The 21,195-nt window shown below is 32.0% G+C and overlaps 1 protein-coding gene across 1 annotated transcript in view; it reads right to left on the bottom strand.

Moving 5' to 3' along the window:
• Nucleotides 1-21,195, bottom strand: part of LOC129225072 (DNA damage-binding protein 1-like) — a 64,943-nt gene that overhangs the window by 7,233 nt on the left and 36,515 nt on the right. The window contains exons 14-23 of the mRNA XM_054859621.1: nucleotides 19,560-19,744; nucleotides 19,312-19,407; nucleotides 17,957-18,085; nucleotides 17,511-17,635; nucleotides 14,431-14,595; nucleotides 12,424-12,689; nucleotides 11,336-11,445; nucleotides 11,103-11,188; nucleotides 3,480-3,563; nucleotides 53-155 (exon numbers count right to left, since the gene is read on the bottom strand). Coding sequence (XP_054715596.1) covers nucleotides 53-155; nucleotides 3,480-3,563; nucleotides 11,103-11,188; nucleotides 11,336-11,445; nucleotides 12,424-12,689; nucleotides 14,431-14,595; nucleotides 17,511-17,635; nucleotides 17,957-18,085; nucleotides 19,312-19,407; nucleotides 19,560-19,744 — 1,349 coding nt within the window. The remainder of the gene's footprint in view (nucleotides 1-52; nucleotides 156-3,479; nucleotides 3,564-11,102; nucleotides 11,189-11,335; nucleotides 11,446-12,423; nucleotides 12,690-14,430; nucleotides 14,596-17,510; nucleotides 17,636-17,956; nucleotides 18,086-19,311; nucleotides 19,408-19,559; nucleotides 19,745-21,195) is intronic.

The raw sequence follows: 21,195 nt of genomic DNA, 5'->3' as shown, positions 1-21,195 counted from the left end.
TGAAATGGACACATTCATGAGCATTAAAATATTTACATTAGCAAAAGGATACAAAGAGTGATTGATTTTTCCAACAGATTTTATAACTCTTGTTAGTTTACCCTCCACCTCTTTCAAAAAGTTGTAATATTCTTCTGGCAGCTGAGTAACTAAGCCTAAAACAAAGAAATAACAAGAACAATTGAAATTATAAAAAACATTACAATAAGTTGAGAGTCTAAAAACATGCAAACTAAAACCTGTTAAGTTACAACCATGTAAATAGGCAGAATCAGTTTTTTAATGTAAGAGGAATTAAAATATTTGAGGCTTTCCAATGACAGGATTAAGTAACTATTTTATGTCATTGTTGAGTAAATAATAAGGATATTTGTAATAAATGTTTTTGGTATTAACAGGGCTTTTTTTCTCTAAGATCGAACACATTTTTTTTTAGCACCTTACTAATCAAATGAAAGTATTTTCACAAATTCACAATCTGGATGCTTATCAGCATCATATCGGAAATAACAAAAGATATTTAAACATAAGATTGTCATATTATCTGCAAAAGCATATCTGTAGAATTTTTAGTCAATAATTACAACTTATTTTAAAACTAACGTTCTTCTTTAAAAGTAACATATGTGTGTGCTATGCCTCCCCAAGAAGAGTGCTAATGGATCAACTTGAAGGGGAAAGAGATACAGAGAGACACTTAACACAACTGGCCAAATTTTGACCACACATGATGATAAGTTTTTATTTTAATCAATACATTGTTAGCCTTCAATTGCTTCAAAACATTTTTAAAAAAAACCAGCATGTTGTGGCCATTACGAAACTTTTTTCTATATCTTTCTTATAATTCTGATCCCTCCCAATGCTTGACGAGGAAGCAATATTCCCAACAAAAACAAAATTACACACGCCAAAACTTGACAACCATCCCAATTCCCAATTTATCTCAAAAGCAAAACAAAGAATTAAAATTGAAAATTATTTTAAAAGCTTTGCTTAAAATAATTACAAACATTTGTTTGTTAACAAACACAAGATGGCAACAGTTAAAAAGTTTAAATAATCATGATTTTCTGGTCATTTTCCAATAGTTAAAATCACGCGAAATACGCAGAAGACAGTCTATTACGATTTATCTTTCTTATTGTTGCAATTATTAAGCTATTTTTATTCACACACAATAAAAAAAATCAGCCCCCCATGGAGCGATTGGTGCCAAAATTTAGCCAACGCCTGTTTACATATGGATTCACATTTATTCCAAATTTCATCCAGAACATAGCATTACTTCTTGAGATATGGCACTCACAATGGAAAAAAAAAGAACGTTTGATTGCGCCACCCCCTTTTCAGCTATTGACGCCAAAACAGAAACAGCTCTTATACCCTCTAAGGGCTACTTTTCGATGAATTTTTGTTTGATTCCGTTCATTATTTCTTGAGCTACTGCAGTCACAATTGACGACAAAAAACATTCTATAGCTCAACCCCCGTTTGAGCTATCGACACCAAAATTGAATCAGCACCTGTACCTGTTAGGGGCAACATAGTCCGAGTAAAAACTTTAAACCAGTAAATTTGAGAAATTGGACACAGCTTTAACTGAAGATCAAAACATAATTTGATTGATAATTATTAACCTTAAATACAAGTAAAGACAACAAGTAAAGACAAAAAAAATCATTTGTAATTATTTCATTATCAGAAAATATTACGGATCAACATTTGAGCCTGAATAAAATTTTTGAGACCAGCATAGAAAAAAGCACAGATGAAAAAAATAGAAACATTTAGAAGCTTGTGTAGGAGCAACTTCTTCGAATTACTTGAAATATTCTTGTTTTCATAAGTGAAACAAATTTTTAACGAAGTTTGGGACCTACTTTATACCATTCATCTTCGATAGTAGATTTCAGCTCTATTAATGGAGTAAAATGTCTCCCATTTGCATAAACTCGTCTTGCTATGTCGCCCAATAAGATTTCGATTGGTTTGAGATCTGGAGACTTAGCTGTCCGTTTCAAAGTTTCAACATTGTTTACGTGGAAACAATTTTTTGAACTGTTACTCGAATGGATAGATGCATTGTCTTGCTGATATTTCCCATGTTTTCCAGCAATAAACTTAGCATTTAGTAAAAGATGACTTGCGAAAACATTTTGTTTCGCTTTTGAATTCATTTTACCTGGAACAAATGCAACTGGGCCTACACCACTGTAGACAAAGCACCCCCAAGTTATGACAGAGCCTCCACCTAATTGGTGCTTTGAAAATATTTCTTTTACTTTTCGTAAATCATGTCAATAGTACTTCCATCCATCTGGTACTTTCAAATTCCACTTCTTTTCATTAGAAAAAAATATTTTTATCCATTGGTTATCCTAGGTCATGACTTTCTGGCTAAAGTTCAAACGTTCAATTTTGTGCCGATTCAATAACTGAGGCTTAGCCAATTTTATTGCACAAATAAAACTTTTACACCTTCTAATTGTGTTATGTATCGTCTTTTGACAAACATTTAAGCCTGTCGTCAATAAGTTTCCCAGTTGAGTACTTTCCAGTTGATGAAAGTTTGCAAACTCTTCTTTCATAACTTGAGGACAAAGCTCTAGGTTTTCCACCAGTTTTCCTTTTGCAAATAATTGTCTTTCAATCTTAAAAAATTATTAAATGCAGTCTTCGATCTTATTTTTTCACAAAAGTACAGCTACTCATCTCCATTGAAGAAAAAGCTTCAGTCTGCCCTCATTCATGACCAGATAACTTTTAACCATTTGACATCTTCACAAAGAGCAGCAAAACTTAGAAGTAATTAATGAAAAAGTTACAAGCTGAAAGGTGTCCACATTCTAATTAACTGCTGTGATATTTATTATATAAATGTACACGTAGTTTTTAAAAAATACTAGCATCCTTAAAGTTTTTACTCAGCCTGAAATACTTTAAATATATCAGTTTTTCTGGTAGTTGTATACTTCACAAAACCTGTCTATAGTGTAATTTCTTACAAATGAACATTAATAATTCAGTAATATTAAAATCCTTTCAACTTCATTTTTTCCTTTTCTCAAATTTTTTTTACTGGCCTTGAAGTTTTTACTCAAGCTGTATGGACCAAAATTTGTTTGATTCCGACAGTTACTTCCTGGGGAATAGCAGGCACGTATAACTAAAGAAACGTTTCATTGCTCCATCCCCTCCTCTTGGAGGAATTTGAGTCAAAAACCAATGAGCACCAAATTTCGTTAGATTTCATGTGGTAGTTTTTGCTGCAGAGCAGCCACAAAAAACTGGTGTGACACACACAGATATTTTCCAAAAATGGTCGAAATGGATTTGACACACCTCTAAACATTCGAATCCGCCAAAATTTGTAATTTGAAAATTTGCACGAATCCAATACTTTCTTCTACATGTTAGATGTGGAAGAAAGTAACAGGGCTTTGACAAAGAAAAAATAAAAATAATTTTAGACTTACCAATAGCTCCATTAACGGTGCCATATAATACAGATCCCTGCGTAGGCGTGGAGATCTCACCGGGATGATGCATCACAAGAGACCCTTAGATATAAATTTGAAAAAACATTAGCATGTTACATAAAATTAATCACCAATTCAATAATAAAACAGATTGAAGGTGAATGAAAAAACTATTTTCTTAAAAATAAATTATTTAAACTCTTAATTAGCATGGCTTTTTACTAAAGGGCAGTTCAAAACTTAATCCTTACGTTGATGGGTGGAATTTAATTAAGATCATTAATGGCAAACATTCTAAAATTATTAGATAGATAAATAAATAGTTTGATTGATTCATATACTTTTTAGGCAAACTCAACAATTTAGTTTCATTTTTCCCCAATTACAAAAACATGCTGTTAGTAAACATTTTTTACTGAAGTGTAAAACATATGCTTAAAAAATACATACATTACAATCCCAGCTAATGCTTTTAGAGCTAATAGTAAATCTTTTTGAAAAAAATGCATTTTTGTGAAAAATTAAATAAATTTTTAGCTTTCACAGTCTGGCATTTGTTTTGAAGAAAGTGGAGTTCATTTAAGGAACTTGGACAAAATTCTTAACGTAAAAAAACGAACCTTTCACAAAAATTTTGAGCCAAAAAGAAATGCTTACAAAATTCTGAAGCTCAAAAACAGAATTAAGTGATAGCCATCATAAAAATAATTATGTTTTATTGACAAATTTTGCTTAATTTTCTTACAGTTGTTATTTTGTATTTTTCTCAACACTGAATTTAAAAAAAACTTAATACAAAATAAGTGTTTTCACAAATATAAAGGTGGTGAAAATACTCTGATTTTAGATAAGTTATAGTATATATGCCTGATAACAAATATTAAGAACCATTTAAATTATTTTGAACATGATCTTGCAAATTCAATATAAGATTATATATATATATATATTAGGGTGGTCCTTACTTATATGGGAAAATTTTTTTTTCGGAATTCAACAAGTGACGCCCCCTAGTTTTGTGACACTGTAATAAAAAGTAATCGGTGCAAAATTTGAACTCGATCGGTCAATAATAACACGTGCCCCTAGGATGTTGAACTTTAACACTTTTGATAATTTTCTCACAAATCTTCGAGTTTTTACTTCAGATCCAGTACATCGTTTCTCCTATGTTTGCAAAATATTTTTACAGCGAGGTAGCACTAAAATTAATCTTTTTAATTACTTCATATCGTCTAAAGATTTTACATTGAATAAGAATGAAATAGTGCTTTAGAAACTTTACCTTAATCGTACACTTTTCTCAATGTATCTCAATCGTGTGCAATTTTTTTCCCGATAGTCTTGGACTGTCTGTAAAATACTAAATTGCTTTTGTGACTCATATTTGGTATAAATTGATTGTGAAATTCTTAGATTAATTGTGCTCCTCTTTCAGTAGTATCATTCACAACTTTCAGCATTTTAACGATATCTCTTCCCTTTAAATAGCTTCCTTCATTTTGCCATGAATCAGGATCAAATAGGAAAACATCTTTTGGTGTTTGTAACTTTTCAAACAGTTTTATTGACTTGTAATTGATTCTATAAAGAGAAAGATCTTTACTATTTTTTATACAGTCATCAGACATGTCTTCCTATTCAACAAGCATTTTTTGAAATAGTCTTTTCCTATCTTCAAAGTTAATTCCTTCATCCAATACGGACAAAGCTACTAGTTCATCCCCTAAGTACCATAAGTAATTATGAATTTTTCAATCACTGCTTCTGCTGCATGTTTGTCATCATTTTGTACACTGCAGGTTTTTTAGAAACTAGACTTTATATTAATTTAAAAGGCCTAGAATGGGTTGCTGCGAAAAACTATATCTTCATACAACATTTAACTGTAAAACAGCATTTACGGGCATTCTCTTCATGTAAGGTCAATTTAAATTGTTTCCTAAATATATAAATTTTCAAACAATAAATTCCTTTTGCCACCCATCTGGCTCACAGATAAGTTCCAGGCTGCCGAAAACATATCCCTGTAGGAGGGAGGACTTCACCAAGAAATAATATTACATGTTATGAGAATTCTCTGTGATATTTCTTAATTCCACTTAATATAATACAATAATATGCTATATACAATAATATGTCATCAAATTCTTTTTTTATAATTTGAGTGGTATGTGTACTTTTTGAATTTTGAAGCGCTTAAATAATGGATTATCGAGTCTAGAACTAAGAAAGGCAAGAACTTCTTTAAAGACACTCTGCAGTACGATTTCAAGTGCATGATAATAACAATACAAACGCAATATATCACCGTTCAGTTTTGCTCTAAAAAATTACATGCACAATTTATACGGCCGGTATTGTAAGCCGCTGTATAAAACACTACAGCTTGAACAGTTACCAATAAAGAGCAATCATCTAAGATATCATATACAACTGAAAATATATCTCAGAAATTCTGAGTAGCTGTTCAACATTGGGACCTGAAGCTATCATGATAAGCCTATCGGCGTTTTTTCCGAGTTTCATCTTTATGTAGCTTTTTATCCCAGGGAATAACTAAAAAATCTAGATTTAAATTCCTGAAATCTGATTTTACCTCTCGAAGCTTTTCTCTTGCTCTCATAAGGTTATTTGGATTTAAATTTACTGCATTTACATAGGCTGTTAATAAATGAGCAGCATCTTTCTCCCTAATATTGCATGTGTCTAACATTGATGAAATGTGAGCAGATATCAATAGTTGTCAAGCTTTTTTGCGTTGGGGTAAACCAGATATGGAAAAAAAGGTTCAACAGGTTAGGATAGATACCCATTTCGGTTTCTAAATCTTGTGAATTGCAAGAGGAATTTGATGATAATAAAGGACTATGTACTGAAATAGAAGACAGTTTAAAGTATAGATTTTTACATTATTCCGATCTGGAATTTTTTTAAATTTACATTTTAGATGTGGAAAATAGAGTTTATTTTTAAGGTTGGGTAATCGAGGGTTTTTCAAAATTTAAATTATAAGAATGCATAAACACTTAAGTATATAAATAAAGAACAGCGAATTAAAATATAATTGTCATTACTTATATTTATTGCATGGAAGCCTAGTGAACCTATTTGTCACACCTATTACATACACAGAAAATTTTCTAAATCAACACCCCCAAAGCCTGGAGGAGGCAATTTGTTGTTGTCAAAAATCATTCATTAATGGTCTATTCTATTCATTAATGGCCTTTAGAATCCCTTGTGTCCATCTTGGTGGAAATAAATGTTTCCCTGCCGCTTGATTTGAAACGAGCGCGAATAGCGGCATGCCTGTCCCAAGGCCATTGGTGTACATTAGGGTGGCCCTTATTTTTCAACTTTCGAAAAAGTTAGCTCCCAACCCCCTATTTTGTTCCAATGGACAAAAAAATGATGTGTTCAAAATATTAGCTCAATCGGAAAAGTTTAAGGGGTGCCGCAACAAGCATGAAATTATCAAATTTTCTCCAAAAAAGGAATTTTTCAAATCTTTTCAAGTTAAAAAAAAAAGCATCTCGCATATTTACATTTTTGACGTACCTATATCTTCTTACAGGTGTTATTTTGCTCTAACTGGTTTTTCAGAGACTTTCTATGTCTTTCCCCCTTTTTCCTCTGACGTCTTTTGTGGTATCAAAGCTTTTTGACCAAGACACCATTCACTACTCATGACGCGTTCTTGCTACTGCAATTGTTTCGACATCAATCTTATGAAAATTTCCCTGTCAACTTTTTAATTGAGTTATTTTTGTAGTCACACTTAATTTTATGAGTAATTTTTAAACTAATTAAAAATATAATTTGAGTATTATCATATATATCAGGATTAGGACCATGATAGTAAATATAATGTTTGTATTATTAATCAAATCCTATTTTTTTTCCCAAATGATTGGATAAACTTAAATTAACTCTATTTTTATTATGTGCTTCGTTTGATTATTTTCTAACTAAGTATAACCTTGTCTTTGTTCATTACCATCATTACCATTCCATCGTTTATTATTCCAATACATGAAACAAATCAATTGTCGAGCCGAGAACATGTTTCATTTTTACGGTAGTTTGCTGCTTTGATATGATAAAGACTGCTGCTTTTTAATCCCAAGTTTTAAATAGAGTCACAATACATATGATCTACATCTATTTAGAAGAAAATTTGATGAATTGTACAAAATAAGAGTTCCAATTGAAACATCTTTTAGGCGAACATCAGTCCTCTCTCTGTCCAGTATATCTCCCATCCCCCTTAACCGTTTCCCACCATCCCCTTCCGAAGAAGACCCCACATTTGGTCAGAGGTCAAAAGTCAAGCGGGGGTGAGAGACGACCTTGGGTGAGCGTGGGAGCAGCTGCCCACAATAGAGCCCCTAGGGGCCTTAGCCCCCAAGAGTGCTGCTGGTAACTTGCGCCTGACTTTCGTGTCATTATCAACTCCGACTTGCAAAATGGCATCAACGTCTTCCGGTAGCTCATTAAACAAGTTGAGAAAAGATTTCTACATTGATCTTGTTGGCAACATTTCTAATCAAATTGTTGGAGCAAAGCTACCATCGAATAGACAAGTCTTGAGCGTCTTTTTTTACAATATAAAAGTTGTAAATATGACAAAAAAAGAAAGTGCAACATTAGTGATTCAAGAAGTATCTGTTTTTTGGCAAAAGGCAAGAATTCCCACTAAAAGAACGGATCACTGCGTTGACAAGTTAGTCAAACTCCATGATGAATGGAAACATTTGCAGAAAAGTTTTTCGAGAACTTCAGGGAAAGGAAAAATGAGAAGAGATTCTTTTGAAGAAATTATGGACGATCTCTTCGATATTGCTCATGCAAATGCTTTAGAAGACATCAAAATTGAAGAAGATAGGAAATTTCTATTTCTAATTCTTCAGCGCCAAAAAGGAAGACCGGGCTTCATGGTTGGTGTTGACCTAAAATTAACACAAAAAGAAGAAAGGAAATCAAAGAAAAACAGAACAGAAGTTGCCCGAAAGAAACGAACTTATGAAGAAATGGAACGACAATTAGTCGACACATCTTATGATATAGTTTCAAGCAACCCAAGCAGTGACGGTTTTGACGACAGTAGCAGCCCTTCTTCTGTCATTGATAAACAATTACCAGAAACTGATATAGACACACTTGAGAGTACGGACAGTACGACTTATGCAGAAACTAGAGGTACATTGCATTTTTTTACTCCTCGTCTATCTGAAGTTTTTGATAGATGTAAAATCACAGATAGAAATGGAATTTACATACTGGTAGCTGCTGCAGAAGCATTTGGACTTGATACTAAAGACCTGATCATTAATCGAACTTCTCTTCAACGCCTCCGAAAGAAATTTAGAGAAGAAAGACATGCGGAAATTCAGAAAAAATTTAATTTAAATGATTGCCAAGAGCTTGTCTTACACAGGGATGGAAAATTGCTCCCAACACTTGCAGGAGTCGAAAAAACTGACAGACTGGCAATAATAGTAACTTTCCAAGGCAAGGAGCAAATTTTGGGAGTTCCTGAAATCCCATCCTCATCAGGAGAAGAACAAGCCATGGCTATTTATGAAGCAGTTGAAAAGTGGGGATTAAACGATAAAATTCAAGCACTTTGCTGTGATACAACAGCCAGCAACACAGGCCGAATAAATGGTGCCTGTATTAATCTAGAAAAATTGTTTGATCGTGATCTGCTGTACCTTCCTTGTCGTCATCACATTTTTGAGTTAGTTTTAAAGGGATGTTTTGACTCTCTAATGAGTGCAACTTCTGGTCCAGACATGCCACTTTTCAAAAGATTTAAAGAAACTTGGACAAAACTCGACAAAAAAAATTATACCACTGGTAGCAATGAAGTACCTCATGATATTCGTGCAACCATGCTCGAATTTCTTGATCAACACCTTTCAGCTCGGAAACAACAGCGCGATGATTACCGAGAACTGTTGGAATGATATTTCTTGGTGGGATTCCAAAGTGTGGAATATCATTTCGTAAGCCAGGAGCTGTAAGTCATGCTAGGTGGATGTCAAAGTCCATTTATGCACTCAAGATTTACTTATTTCAGGATCAGTTTCCCTTATCTGAAAGGGAGAAGAACTCTTTAAGAAGAATATGTATTTTTCTTGCTCGAGTCTATGTTCGATCTTGGTTTCTCTCCCCGGAAGCAGTTAAAGCTCCATATCACGATTTCCTATTTATGCGTCAACTGATCGATTACCAGGATATTGATACAGAAATCAGTATTGTTGCTCTCAAAAAATTTTCAAAACATCTCTGGTACTTAGCTCCTGAAACTATGGCTCTATCCTTATTTGATGATAATGTTCCAACCTCGGTTAAGAGAAACATGGCACAAATTATGTTGGAAGCAGATAAAGATGAAGAATCGCAAGAAGCAGAAAACCAACAAAAGAGATACATTCCACATCAAAACAATTTTTCTAAGTTTATTAACAACGAATTTTCATCTTTTGTGACACCTGTTACCAAACATTTCCTCACCCGATTTTCTGTAAGTTCTGATTTTCTCAACAAAGACCCTTCAACTTGGAAAGATGACCCTGGTTACACAAGTGGAAAGGAAAAACTTGATAAAATAATTGTTGTGAATGATGCTGCAGAAAGAGGGGTCAAACTAATTCAGGAATACAACAATATTCTTACAAAAGATGAAAATGAAAAACAATTTGTTTTACAAATTGTTGCTGAAGATCGCAAAAGATACCCTACTGCTACTAAATCCTCACTTAGGAAAAAATAATGTTGAACATTCGCTTGTTCCCGCTGTGTTTTGGTTCTGTAGAAATTGTTTGTCATAATAAAATGTATTTATCCTCTAAAAGCTGTTGTGTTAGTAAAGAAAAATTAAATATTGTTAAAAAAGCACGAGATTTCTAGGATTTGCTGAACTTCAAGTCGTTTGCGGCACCCCTAGAAATTGTCCAAATGAAGAGAAATTTTACACAGCCTGCTTTATTATTCATTGGAACAAGATAAGAGGTTGGGAGCAATAAAATTTTAACTTTCGAAAAATACCCTATAGCTAAGGGCCACCCTAGTGTACATGTACCCTATGTAATATGTAAAATTTTTCAGAATGAAAGTGAGCGAATGGTTGGTCTGGAAGTAGCAACATCTATTGAGGTTCAAAATTACTTTAAATATGAAACCTAGAAATATTTTTACATAAAAATGAGAAAATCCGCATTTTTTTCTTCGAAACTCAAAAAAAGGGGCCCTAGGGGCACGTGTTAATATTCATGGATTGACTTAAAATTTTGCATGTATCATTTATTTTTATAATGGAACAAATTGAGGGGGCGTTGTTTCAAATATCTAGAACTTCAAAAATAAGGACCACCCTAATATATATATATATATATATATATATATATATATATATATATATATATATATATACATATATATATATATATATATATATATTGGTACTTGAACTAGTTCCATTCAAACATTTGTAATTTTTCCACTATTTGCAAAATTTTAAATAACTCTTTGACATTTCCACATTTTGTTTTTTCTTTTTCTCTACCTTAGAAAAATAAAAAGACAGCAGTAAGAAACTTTAAATGTTTTTACCATGGCGAAAGACATTGACCATTTCTCCAAGGTGAAAATGACCTATTTCCTGTAAATGTTGTCGTTCTTCATCAGTTGCAGCCGCACTAAAACAATAAAAAAAGCATTTTTCTTTATGTGGGAACATTTTGAATAAACTTGAATATATCTTTATTTTTCCTCTTTAAGCTAATTTGCTAATTGATAGAAATTAAATATTTGGGTCAAAATGAAAAAAAAAAATCTTTCTTTACCTATCTTTTTGGCAAACAAAAAGATTAAAAGAATTTTCCGCTCCAAGGACTGTATCATCATCAAGAATTTCAATAGAAGTCATCCAATTAGGTTGATGATCCCGAGCAATCTAATAAAATGAAACTCTAGAATTTATTTTTTAAATCTATATAGGTACGAGTATTTTAAACTATATAATATTATTTTAACACACTAAAACTTACATGCTACAAAGCTGCAAGAAAAATATTTTAGATGTAATAAAATAAATACATAATAAAAAATATTTTAAAATCAGCAAGCCAATAGATTTGCAACTAAACCTTAATTTTGTGTGCCATGAGAAAAACTTAACGCTCATGGGAATAAGAAAAATTTGCTTTTTTTTTTGTTAGTTAATATCATAATTCAAAACATGATTGATTTTTTTGAAGCTTACATTTAAGTGATATACCTTATTTTATGAACTAACAGCTTTTAGATTGAAATAAGTTTTTCTTTTTACCCTAAAAAAAGCCAAGTTGATGATGAGATAAGATTTATGATATTATTAATTGTATTTTTTTCCACCAACTATTTTTCCCCGTAATTAACAATATTTTGCTTCTGTTGTAGATGAAACAGATCCATTAGAAGCTTACATTTTGAGGTTGCTAAAAGTTTCAGAAATTCATGGTAGAGGATCACAGCACTTCATAAGAGGTGCACTAGGAAGTAGAATTGTTTTTGCAAATCAAAATGTTAAAAAAGAAGCCAAACGAGTGTAAAGTTCGATAAAAAATCAGGATGGGTACCTGCACTATAAATGACAACATTTAGCATACTATCTAATCAAAATTCATACATTTTGTAGAAGACTCGTACAAGTCGTCAGCTCTGCAGCTGATACCTTTACTGTAGAAATAAGAAAATAGCATAACTGGGATCAAACTTTTATAGCATGATAACAACAGTGTAAGAAGAAATATGAAAGATGTCATACATGTAATTTTCAACTTCCTCTTTTTCAAAAACTGTTTTACAAGCGTTGACATGTGACTGGAAAGCCAGTTAAAATACATTGAATTAAATTTAGCTACACTGGTTAAAGAAATATAACTTTTTTTACCTCTTCAAAACTTCCTTCTAAGGGCTTATATACAAGCAGGGCCATTGACCGCATAATATCACCCACTAAAATAAAATCTCCTTTCGTTTTGAGAAATAAAGCTATAATATTGTTGAAATAACTGCATTCATTGTGCAATTCTTTTTCAAGTGTCCATTCATACAAACGAACTGTACTATTTATTGCAGCTAAAAGTTTTCCATTGAATTCCACAATTGTATAGGGGGCACCTTTAAGCTCTTTCTCAGCTACTTGTTGTAATTTTCCTACAAAGAAAATATGTAGAGTTATCTTTCTTATAAAATAAATGTTTTTCTAAATAGTTTTTAACACAAAACATTTAACATTTATTTTAAATGCTGCAAGGTATTAAAGTACAATTTTCTTATTAATCACAGGATTGTTTTGCAGTCACAAGGAATTTTATTGAATGTGTTGATAAAAAGTATACAGATAAAAATGTCGCATTTTACGCAGTCCTTGTAACAACACACTTCAAAAAAAGATGCAATATAAAGCCAAAATAGTTGTAACCTATTTAAAACTATTCAGGAAGCTGATCTGAGATCTTTTTGAGTTGATGACCACTTTTGGGATACCTAATTATAATCTTTGAATGTTATAAGGTATTGAAGAATACTTGTCTTCAATCTGGCAGCGTTTGAAATATCTTAACTCGGTGAGTTTAAGAATGTTATGTAGATTTATTTTCTTTTTGTGGCAAATGTAGAATAATACAAGAGCTTTGCTTTTGTGCGTTGCAGAAACATAGAAGAGTAGAAGAATGTTTTCAGGATATTAATGCACCAAATATGATTAATGCCAAAAATAAGTGCCCATGACAGTGTATCGGATACACATTTTCAAAAAAGGTTGCATAGGTACACCAAAAAGTTGGTAGAAGGTCAAAAAACGCGCGAGGTGGGTGGGGGGGTGGGTGGGGGGGGGGCTGGGCCCTGAAAGAATTTTTGTAGAACCCCCTTTTTTGTAGAATTGGGTTGTATTTAAGGCTTTAACTTATGAGTTGTGACCTTCAAAAAATGAGGAATGTGGCCTCAAAAATTGGGATGGATGGCCACCACAGACTTTCCCCTTTGAATTCAAAGTTCCATTTTTATGAAATAAGATGGAAAAAGTAAATTTATTTGGGATTTTTAGTAGTTACTTTGGTGGAAAAAAATCAATCCACTCAGTGAGAAATCATTTTTCAATTGATTTTTTAATTTTAAAGTGTGAAAAGTGAGAGGCAAGGTCCCTTTACTTTTGAAAGTGGAAGGGTAGTTGCCCAAAGTGTTACTAATCTTAGATGTTATTTGCGACATTCAAAACGGAAATGCAGGAATACCCTTTTGGAGAGTATAGTAATAATATCAGTTCAAGCAAACTCAGCATTTTGAGCTTTGTCTATCAATTTTAATTAAGCATAATCTTAATTTTCCCAGAAAAATAACTCTACGAGCTATCATTTCCCATTGCCACAGCTTGGAAGCATTCAACTTTTCCTTACCACTATTGACAATATAGAATAGTTTTATGCAAAATTATCAATACTAATGGTTTCATCAATAAGGGTTTGAAATCACTAGGGTAGGCTTTAACAGTTAGTCTAAAACATGTATGAAATGGATTTTATGAACTAAAACTTTTCCCCTTATTTGGATTTTTTCAACAAAATTTTTGTGCTATATGATATTTTGAGAAATTTTACAAGTTGGAGAAATTTTAAACAAACATTGCAATTGAGAATTATAATAATATATGTTCAATTAAAAATACAATAAATATTAACATATTGTTATTACATGAATGCAAAGAAATGTAAAGATAAAAATTGAAATATATATTTTACTTATGATTTTTTTTAACATTATATTGTAAATATTTTTTTTTAAATCATTTGATTAAGTTAAAATTTAGTTTTCTTTGAAAAGTACTACCTATTTTAAAGAAGAGAATTTTTAAAATCTGATAAAATAAAAAATTGTAGTTTGATTTATAATTTTTTACCATCTTTCCATAAGAAAATGACAAATCTTCCTTGTTTTGGTTCAGAATCGTCAGCATTTACAATAGCTGTACCAACGATGTAGTATACATTTGGATCTTCTTCTAACTTGGTAGAAACTATGCTGAGAGCAAATTCATTTGGTAAAAACTGATGAGCATGCAGAACTGAAAAAGTACAAAAAAACTTGTTCAGCCTCGTTATTAAAAACATTTAAACACTGATCCATAATTCAATTATGCCTTTACATGATTTTCACATGCTATTGCTATTTTAATTTTAGCTATATTAATGTATTTTCAAATTCATAGCAATAAACTTTTTTTTTTAATCCTATGCTTCTCTGTGGCATCTCTGCCATTAGTTAACAAGCAGCTCTAAAAAATGAATAAGTATAAAAATGTGAATAAAATTTAATGCCCTTAAAGTTGTCATTTAAAAACTTAAAGATAATGGGTCGGTTTCAGAGTTGATCATGTTATCTTTTAATAGTATATTCACCCTATATTATTTTTTATCTCGTTGCTTACTACTCAAAGATTTGTATAAGAATTGAGTGTTTACTTACGGCATTCGGCCGCATGTTATATCTGTAGGCATCCGGTAACATCCTCCATCAAAGTTAAAGTTCGAATACGTACTTCCATATTTTCGCCACTTAGTGGCGCCCTCATCACGATCTCTCATGAGCGGGAAAGTTGTAGAAGGTTCCAGAAGTTGTTACATTGATCATACTTGGTACATGTGAACCAATGAGCGTTGAGCACGTCGTTTTGAACTTCTGTTCTTAAGGGGAATCGCCGTTACGTTCAGGGCGATCGGGCAATTGATCTCCGTCCAAGTATGTGATCTGTTAGCCATCAGAGCCATGCGAAGGCTTGTTTACAACCAGTTCGTAAGTTGTATCAACGTGAGTAAGGCATGGAAAGATAGCAGAATGTTCAGTCTACCTCCAAGTAGTAAGATGCTAAGTTGAATTTCTCCATGTTGGTAGTATAAGATTTGAACTTCATCTAGTCATTTTTGCTCACTACTTGAAAGTTTTTACTCATGGTTGTAAACAGGATTAGTATTAGGCAGCAAATGTAGGGTATGATATAGTGCAATATTTAAATATTTTTCCTGCTATTTTAGTTAGTGCAATAGTCTAAATACCCAATGGCCCAGTTCATTCTTTATTCTAACAAATGTTTTTAATGTTTTATTTACATAACATTTTTGCCTCAATAAAGGCTTTTGTTGTCTTACATAATCGATTCTTTCTTGCAACTTTTGGCACAATTACACTCACAATAGGTGAGTATTCTTTTAACAATGCAACAGATCACTGTCCGTTTCACCCTGGCAACACAAAGGGCTAATCCTTCACTCCAATTTTATACAGGTGTTTCCGGAAATAAATATATCTAGTGACTAGATGAAAACAAGCCACTCCAACAGACTTAGGCAATAAACTAGGTATACAGAAAAGCAGTAAAACTAATGAATCTGACATGTAAAGTCCTTGCATTTTGCAGCATTCCTAAGAGTGAAAATCATTGCATACTCTAAAATTGGTACTTACCAAATTCATTTTGTGTTGATAGGGTGAACAGCCTCCCCCCTTACCCCCTTCTTCCCCACTGTCTTAGTTCTGACAATGCTTTGGAATTTCACTTACATATAAAGAAATTTATTGCTCTAAAATCAATCCATTCGGGGATCCATGATTTTAAAAACACTCTTTTTCGTGAAAACAGTGAATTCTTTTGACCCGCTTTCAGGAACACATAGTGATATTCCAGTACACATACATGAAAATGGTCCATTTTTGAAATTCAAATATTCATAGATAGTTCCCTTTTGTGATTGTAAAGTTTAGCTAATAGTTACTTTATTTCTACTACAGTAATGTTTTAATTTCGCTTTTTCAAATCTTATAATCTTTTTATGTTTGTTATATTTAAATCAGCTTGAGGTTCAGGTGTTTGGAATTCAATTTTCAAGTTTTTTCTGGATTGTAGAGCCTTTAAGGTACCAAATAATAGTTGGCATCAGAAGATCGTTTACAGATTGATAAGCTGTAGGATAAGTGGTAGCAGAAGGTGGAAAACAATTAGAAAGGAAAATATACAACGAAAGGCTAAGTTTGGCAGAGTCAGGTTTTGAGATTTGCTGTCTCAGCTTTTTGCCTTTTCTCTCAGTTTTTGTCCTTAGTGATTTGATTTAATAGGCAAAACAAAATAACAAGAATATCGCATACAGTCTATCTTTTTTTTCTTCTTTTTTATGCAAGATTTCTTTTGAAACTGTGGGATTCTCTCACTTTTGCACTCTTTCAAGGACTATGTTTACTCGTTACTTGCACATTATTTATGTATCGTTAACAATTATTTACCGAAAGGTGCTTAAACATCACTCAACATAACTATTGTCCGTTTTCCAAAAGAAGGCACTTGACTCCGCCTTTGTCACGTGGTGTTCGATGATTCTAATTCACTGTTTTTGGCAGAAGGCATATTCGGATCATAGCATTTTGTCTTAAAAGCAGCAGTTTTTAAAATGTAAGAATAACCAAAGTAGCAACAGACAAGTGAGGCAAGTGATGTAAAGGACACTAAGACTTTTTTTTTGCACATTAAAATGCACGTCAAAATTAAGGTTGTCTGGTTGTCTCATTTACAAGCACAAGGATATGTTTACTGATCACCCCCCCCCCCCCCCCCCGCCTAAAATAGAATTCTGCATTCGAGAAGGCAAGGCGAAGTGCCTTCTCGTGAAAAACAGACAATAGTCTAGATTATCATGATAAACTACTTGTTGATATAAGTGTTTTTCAAAATATAAAGGCTTGAGTTTCTTCTACAAAAAATAATATAAAACCTGAAGTAGTAAAAATTCATTTAAGACCAATTAAAGATAAATCAAATTATGGAGCAACCGAAGATTTTGGGAATAAACCACACAGCAATAAAATTTTAATATTATTTCATTGCCTTTTGTTTCACATTTCTCAAACCAATAGATGTACATTATTGATTTCAAACAAAAATAAATTTCTAAATGACGAATTTGAAAGTTGTAGTAATGCAAAGAGAGTTACCTTCAAATGTATGCTGATCAATAATTAATAAATTGTTTACATCTACTTCTTGTCCACATTCTTCTGCACTGGAGCCAGACTGGTTTTGATTGGTGGTTATCTTAAGCATTGAATTTGAACTATTGCTAAAATAAAAAAAAAATAAAATAAAAAAAAATTAACAACTAATATTTTTCAATGAAAATTAAAGAATAAAAGCAAAGAAGAAAAAATAACATTTAGAATTTATTGGGCAGTGCTTTTAATTTAGCATGAATTTATCAAGAATCTCAGCAAAAACATTTCAAGTCCTATTGCATACACATAATAAAACAAACATGTAGAAAACACATTTTCATACTTTGAACATTAAAAATTACTGTTTCAGATCAGAGTTAACTAAAAAATAAGAATACAGTGAAATTCCATCTTTTTAATGTTTAAATTTCATTGAATAAAATATTTACCTGGTAGTTATATTTTGAGCTTGTGTACTTGCACTGCGCCTTGTAGGTGTCAATCCACAACTATCATGAAAATCTATTCTAGATGTTATCACAGCAAATGTTTGAGTTTCATCCTGGTAACATATTCTCCTACATGATTCAGAATTACACATGTACCCAAAACAACAAATTATTTTTAAAAAAGTCCAAGATTATTATTATTATTTGCATTGTTAAAAAAAACCAATGACTTTTGATATATCTTATGAAACTGAAAGTATTAGTGTATTTTTAATACTTTCCCAAAATATGCTTTCCAAAATTATAAAACATACAGTACACAGTAAAAACAGCAAAATATATTTGTATAAAATGTGTCTTCTATTCAAGAGTCAAGTCAGTCTTTATCAGTAGAACATGAAAGCCCCCCCCCCCCCCCACCATCCCATTCTGTGACCAAAACCCTCTTGGAGGTTTTTGACTTGTTTTTCATTGCAACAATCCCCATAAATTCAATGTCAACAGCAAAAATATTGGTGATCCCAGAAAGCTTTGCCAGCAATATCATTACTAAGAATAAAACAACAGCCTGAAAACTGAACCTTGAGCAACACCATTTAAAACATCAACCCACTAAAAATGATTACTACAAATAATTACTCTTTATTTCATCCCAGTCAGCCAATTTCTAACCCAAATTAAAGTTTTGCCTTGTACTCCAACACAAGAAGAGCTACGTGTGTTGCTTTTTTGAAAGTTTTTCCAAAACAAACAGCGTTTGGACACACACAAAATGATTCAATCCTTCGTTATCTTGAAAATTTTATACACATTTTTATTAAAGAATAAAGCCTTTTTTAACGTAAACTTTTAAAGAATATTATTTAACATTTCAAACAGAGCTTGATGATCGCTTAACACTAATAATTCCTTTTCAAATATTTAAGCAAGTTGAAATTAGAGCCTTTATAAATAGGATAGAATATTACAAAAAGGGGGGAAAATTGAAACTCAAGTAGGTTATAATCCCCCTCTTACCCTTCATTGGCGTTAAAAAAGAGGGAAGAAAAGGACAGCAAGGGAGCAAAAGCATTTTAGCATGTTTGACATAGAAACCTTTATGGAGAGGAATGCCTTTTTAAAAATATTTTTTGTTTAAGAGTGTTTTTGTCCTTAAACTAACAGTCAATAGCATTTTGTTTACATTTTATTTTAGTGAATGCAAAAGTAGGATTACATCTCATATTAAGAATCTTATTTCATCCTGAATAAAAAACAATACACAAAGTTTAATTAAAGTTTATAAAATAAAACATGGCATTTTCAAAACATTTTCAAAGTACAGAGCCCATGAGAATAAATGAGAAAAAACATACCTAGGAGATTCTCCTAAAGGAACTGTTCGAATATGAAGTTTCTGAATTTCATCGATTGTGCCAATTAATAAAGTATTGTCATTAGCAAGGGCTAAGCTAAAAGTAGACAAGTCAAATTTAATGTCAAAAAAAGTAAATTTTTCATTTTAATTTATTCTTTTAAAAGGAACTTTATCTTCAAGAAACTCAAAAAATGCATGCATTGTTCGTAAACTTGTAAATTTCAGTAACCAAGTATCAACTCTTACCTATCGGGATAACCCTCAGAATTCAGCGGACACATATGACTGACTTCCTTTAAATTTACATTGGAGAACACAAGCTTATGATTACTAGAATAAATTACAGTAGGTCTATCTGAACAAGCAAAAACATTTGTTGTAGCCATAGAACGGAAAGTCTTAAGTACAGTAGGTTGTGTCCCTAGAGTGACCTAAAACATAAAAAAATTGCTTACTAATCACAGACTTTATGTTTTTAGCACATGCACATAACATTTTAGCATTGATGCATAGTAAAGCAAGTTCAAACAGCACCTAAAAATTTTTTCAATTCTTTTGTAAATTAACATATCTGAAATGTAAAAGACAGAAAGAATAAAATCTCCTTTTAATTACTTTTAAAAAGTTTATTGCTCACTATACAGTCAAACAAGTAAAAGTATCAATTTACATCTGGAACATGATTCACTTAAAATTAGGGTCTGTATTTCTTAATAGTTTGCAAAGTTAGTTATGCGTATGGTAATAAAACTAGCTTATGATTCTTTTTTTTTTTCTAGAATTCGTACGCATAAGAGAAAAATAAAACATTAAATTTCAAAGGAGGAAATAAATATGACATGCTTTTATCTTTGCCAATTTTGCAAGAATTTTACCAAAAATAAATTATAAGTAAATATTGATACATCAAAGAAATACCAACAAAGTCAACTTTATTATAAGTGGCATAAGGGTCCATTCTTCAAAAAGTGTAACTTTTCTGTCACCTGGCTTTTATAGTAAAAATTTTAAAGAACAATTCATTTAACACGGCTTTAATTTCATCAAAAATATATCTATTTAAACCTGCCAACAAGTTTTTGATAATTTTATTTTAATATATTTTTGGTTCACAACATGTGAATTCTCATCTCTGTGGCATGCGACACAACTGGTGTAACTGTTTATATTGCTTAATAACTTGTTTAATTAAAAGTATATACTTATTTATTTATTATTCCTTTCACAAGTGTCTCAAATAGTAATTGTTTAAGGATATTTAATTTTTTAATATTGCATTTTAGTTTGTTTTAGTAGGACAAGGAGTTATGTCACACAATAAATTCTCACCTCCATTACCTAAACGCAAAATGCCATTCCTCATTAACCTGTTTGGGATGAACGACGCATCTTTGCGTCAGCGCTAGGTGGTTCTTCAGAGACGAAAAACGCATTTGTGCGTTACGGTAAGTAGTAAGCAGCGGGCCTAATGACGCTATTGTATGTTTTGGATTTGGAAGATGTTTACTATTAGATGGCATTACTTATCCATGTTCCGTTCAATTAATTGCTCTCCTGCATTAGTATTTCTCTGTCTGACGTCAGAATGGGGTCAGTCAAGTGTCTGTGATTTACTGGATTTTGTGAAAGAAAATACAAACATGTGCTCGCAAATGAGAAGGGAAACGTATACTCATTTTGAAGTGGGTCTTTCTAGTTTTGGTTCCATTTATAATGAGATTGGAGGAGAGATATTCTAGCAAGGGGTTTTACTTTTGTGTTCATTTGGTAGTCATGGTGAACACGTTATCTTTCCGAGGAGGAACTACCTTCATTTATGACTGATCGATCTATGGATCTTTTGAGTCACATTGAAACAACTATAAATTATTTTTGTTGGAGT

This window comes from Uloborus diversus, chromosome 6 (genome assembly GCF_026930045.1).
Source record: "Uloborus diversus isolate 005 chromosome 6, Udiv.v.3.1, whole genome shotgun sequence".
Taxonomy (NCBI): domain Eukaryota; kingdom Metazoa; phylum Arthropoda; class Arachnida; order Araneae; family Uloboridae; genus Uloborus; species Uloborus diversus.
Note: the sequence above shows the minus strand (reverse complement) of the source record. Positions and strands in the feature narration are given on the sequence as shown.